Genomic DNA, 4,010 nt, shown 5'->3' on the forward strand with positions numbered 1-4,010 from the left:
GGGAGGAGGGGATGTGAGGGAGGGAGGGAGGGGCAGAGAGAGATTGGTGAGAGTATAATCCAGAGAGAGAGAGGAGACAGATGACAGGCGTGGGAAAGGATGAGAGAGGGATGATGGAGAGAAAAGAGAGAGAGAGAGTAGGGCGATACAGATGGAAAAAAAGGGGGAAAAAAAGAGGGAGAGAAAGAAAAACAATCAAAAACAGTGAGATGACGCATTTTCTATACTGTGAGAAGCCTACGCAGCAAACACACCCACCCACGCACCCACACACACACCCACACAGAAACCTGCGACGAATGACTCACGAATGTGTGCATAAAATAAAAATACAAATCAGCACATTTGTGCATCAGCAACCTCATGTCCCTGTGGTGCTCTGCTCTGGCCGACATCATTATCACATAACACACACTCACACACACTTACACACACAAAATGAGATACACTGACACACCTGAAACTAAAATCCGCAAGCTTTATAAAAGATCTAAAAAATTATTATTCGTCTTCACGATTCGAGAACCATTGCGCCGTCAGTTTGGCTTCATCCGTCGAATCTTTCCCACCAAAAAAACTACTTCTTTAATCCACAACTCTGGACCGCTTCTTTTACCTTCTAATAATTTCACACATCAGAAAGATACAGAATATCTTTTGTTAACCATCATTACACATATTATTTTAACATCCTTCTATCACTGCATCTCCAAATACCTCCATCCTTTTCCAAACCTTTCCCTCTCTCTCTGTAACAGCCTGTCAGTAGACAGCCAGCCAGTGTGCAGCAGTGTGCAGATGTTGCCTTTCCCAAAATAGAACACCTTTGCTCACAAAAAAACCACAGAGTTGAGAGAGATTGAAATATGCAAAACGTGACATGATGACAGTGAGGACTTGAAAGCCTACGGGACATGAAAAAGTAAAACAAAAAAAAGAGCATACAGAGACAATGTGATGACAGACTTGGAAGGAGATGAGAGTAGATGGGGAGAGGATGGATTGAGATGAGATGGAGGGAGGAGGCGGGTGGCAGGATTACAGGAAAATAGAGAAGTGGAGAGGAGAGATGTTTTACCTGCGAGGTGAGGAGCTACTCGTCCACAGTAACTGCTGCTGCTGCTGCACTGCTTCAGCTACTGCGACACTTTGTTTTGCTTTCACACACACACACACACACACACCACACACACTTGCTCGCTTGCTCCCTCGCTCGCTCGCTCACACACACACACCTCCTCACACATGCGCTCTCTGTCTCTGTCAGTTTTAATCCACCCTCCCTCCCTCTCCCTCTCTCTCCACTGGTTTCTCTCTGATCCTTCCTTCCATCATTTGCTTTCTGTTATACATCCCTCTCTCAGCTCAGGCTTTCCCCCTCCATCTCGGCATCTCACTATGTCTTGAAACTGATTTTTTGGCAGCGAAAAAGCTGCAGCAACCTAACTGGTCTTGAATTATTTCTCTCCCCCATTCCTCGCTGGCCCCTCACATGCTCATCTCAGCTCCCTCACGTGTTTGCTTACAGAGCCTCATCCACTTGCTCTGGGTGTTTGTTCATTTCAAGACATTGCTTATCCTTCGCTCTTAAAAATATGACAACTCACACACACACACACGTACTGTGCTCACACACACATCACAGAACAAATGTAATGAATGCACAACCTGGGGATGCCGGCGAGGTAGGCGATCAGTCTTCTCAGGTCGTCCGTTCGTATTCTGTCATGGTTGCTGCGTGATGGAAACGTTAACACTGGACCACCGCGCCTGTCTCTGCCACCTGAGGCGAAACAAACACACACACACACACACACACACACACACACACACACAAACACACAAACACACACACGCACAGAGACAGACACAAACACACACAGAGCGTTTGATTAGAAACATGAAAGAAAATACAAGTGTGTATTTATATCTACTTTGGTAGCAACGTAGTAATACACTGCAAATAAGATCTAACAATTCCCAGCGTCCTATTAAACAGGTAACGCTGGAAAGCTGTTTGACATGAGTGTTATATTTGTTTCACCAAATCAGCAAGAATCTGACTGGAGTATAAAAAGGTATTATCGTAGCAAATTAGCTAATCGAATAAATGAGTGAAAGGCTTGACAAATATGAAATGCTGAGCCTGCTAAATTCATCGCCGTTGGCAACACACGTACAATAGATTTGATTTACTATTTGCTCTGCAGGAAACCCAAAATGAATGGGGAGCAGGCTAATAATACAAGGCAGAAACTCTATAACTATAACACAGAATATCTAAAATCAGCGGAGACAGGAATGATTCAATCCAAATTCACAAAGTCGTCTACAATGCAACAACACACATCTGGAGCTTTACTGCAGGTTGTGTCCACCTACGTGTTTCTGTTCGTACAAGTTCTGTGTATCAGAAGCTGCATTTTCTCCTGTTAACACTTAAGTGTTTCTGTTGACAAGCTAAACGCCTGAAATCCTCATGTTTTATCTTTGATCCGTGCTCAGGTCTGAACACAACGGATACAGGAGTCTATGGCCACGCCAGCAGCTGATAGGCTAAATGCAAATGTTAGCATGACAACATGCTCACAGCGACAATGCTAACATGCTTATGTATAGCAGGTATAACGTTTACCGTTTCACTGTTTTAGTTTGGCGTGTTGCATGCTAATGTTTGCAGAGTAAGCGCAGCTGAGGCTGATGGGAATGTTGCTGTTTTTTTAATATCAATAGAAACTTTCATGGCAATCCATCAAATTGTTGACGAGACATTTCACGACACCACTACAACCACAAACGTAAGCCTTGTGATGTCACTGGAGGAAAAGTCAGGGGGGTCTCTAAAGCCAGTGGGATACATCATCTGAGGACATTGAACATCTGCACAAAGTCTTGTGCCAACCTATCAGGCAGATGTTGTAGATAATTCACTGGATAAGTAAAAGTATTATCACAGTCAGTAGGATTCATCCTCCAGGGATCATCAATGTCAGAATTTAATGTGTATCTGTCTAATAGTTGCTGTGATATTTCAGTTTGGACTGAGCATGGCTAAAATATATAAAGATATTTATATTGAAATTTAAATTTAAATTTGCTCATTCCAAACACATGCAGGCTAAGTGAATGGTTGCTGTTTGCCTTAACCTCGTATCATATGCAATTTTTGCATATTTGACATTTTGCATGTTTACAATATTTCTACATTCAAGAGAATCCCAGCCCGAATCCAACCGTATGAATATTATTTTGTCATTGTAACTAGTAGTTGGGTAACATTTACTATTTACAGTACACAGTCATGAGACTGACTTACAAATATCTGGTACTATAATAACAATATTTTTGCTCAAAAAGCCCCTGACCAGTTGCAGAAGCAGAGAGCAGCTTCACTCACATGGGAACTTGTAAACACAGGCTGACTGCGCTCAGCCCACAAATTAGTGAGTTCAGTCGGGTTGTTGTGCGCCCGTAGGCTCAACCCGGCTGCTCAGAGGAGAAAATCAAACGCTCACGTGGCAAGCAGGCAAACATGAGTGAGGACGAACATGGCCGATTTATTAAGGGACCAGATCTGGGATAATAGGCTTAGCTCATTTACCCTCCTTTTCACCAGCGGTTCCTCCTCTGCCTCCCTCCCTCCTTCATTTCAAAGCCAATTATTCCACCAGCAACTACTATGGGATGCGGTAGCTGACAGTAAGTCATCTCCATAGTAACACCGCTCCGTCTCTCCCTCTCTCAATTTCTGTCTGTTTGTCTGAGTCATCGTCCTCATCATTGTGTTTCTGCCTGTGACCTTTGCTGCACACACAAGGAGACCAAAGAAGAGTGTGCATATGGCACACGCGCACACACACACACATTACACTTTGTTATTCCATTTGGCCCGGCTGCGACCCACTGTATGAAGGTTTTTCCAATGCATCTGCCTGCACATAGATACATGTGATGATAATACACAGTCTCTCTCTCACACACACACACACACACACACACACACACACACA

At 43.7% G+C, this 4,010-nt stretch overlaps 1 protein-coding gene across 6 annotated transcripts in view; it reads right to left on the reverse strand.

Moving 5' to 3' along the window:
• trioa (trio Rho guanine nucleotide exchange factor a) overlaps positions 1 to 4,010 on the reverse strand; it is a 73,979-nt gene that overhangs the window by 39,476 nt on the left and 30,493 nt on the right. For all 6 annotated transcript variants that reach the window (XM_023428560.2, XM_023428557.2, XM_023428556.2 and 3 more), the window contains exon 4: positions 1,669 to 1,783. In XM_023428560.2, the coding sequence (XP_023284328.1) occupies positions 1,669 to 1,783 (115 nt within the window). The remainder of the gene's footprint in view (positions 1 to 1,668; positions 1,784 to 4,010) is intronic.

The sequence above is a fragment of the Seriola lalandi genome, unplaced genomic scaffold (assembly GCF_002814215.2).
Source record: "Seriola lalandi dorsalis isolate HSWRI2012SDOR001 ecotype SW California unplaced genomic scaffold, Sedor1 jcf7180002054879, whole genome shotgun sequence".
Lineage (NCBI taxonomy): Eukaryota > Metazoa > Chordata > Actinopteri > Carangiformes > Carangidae > Seriola > Seriola lalandi.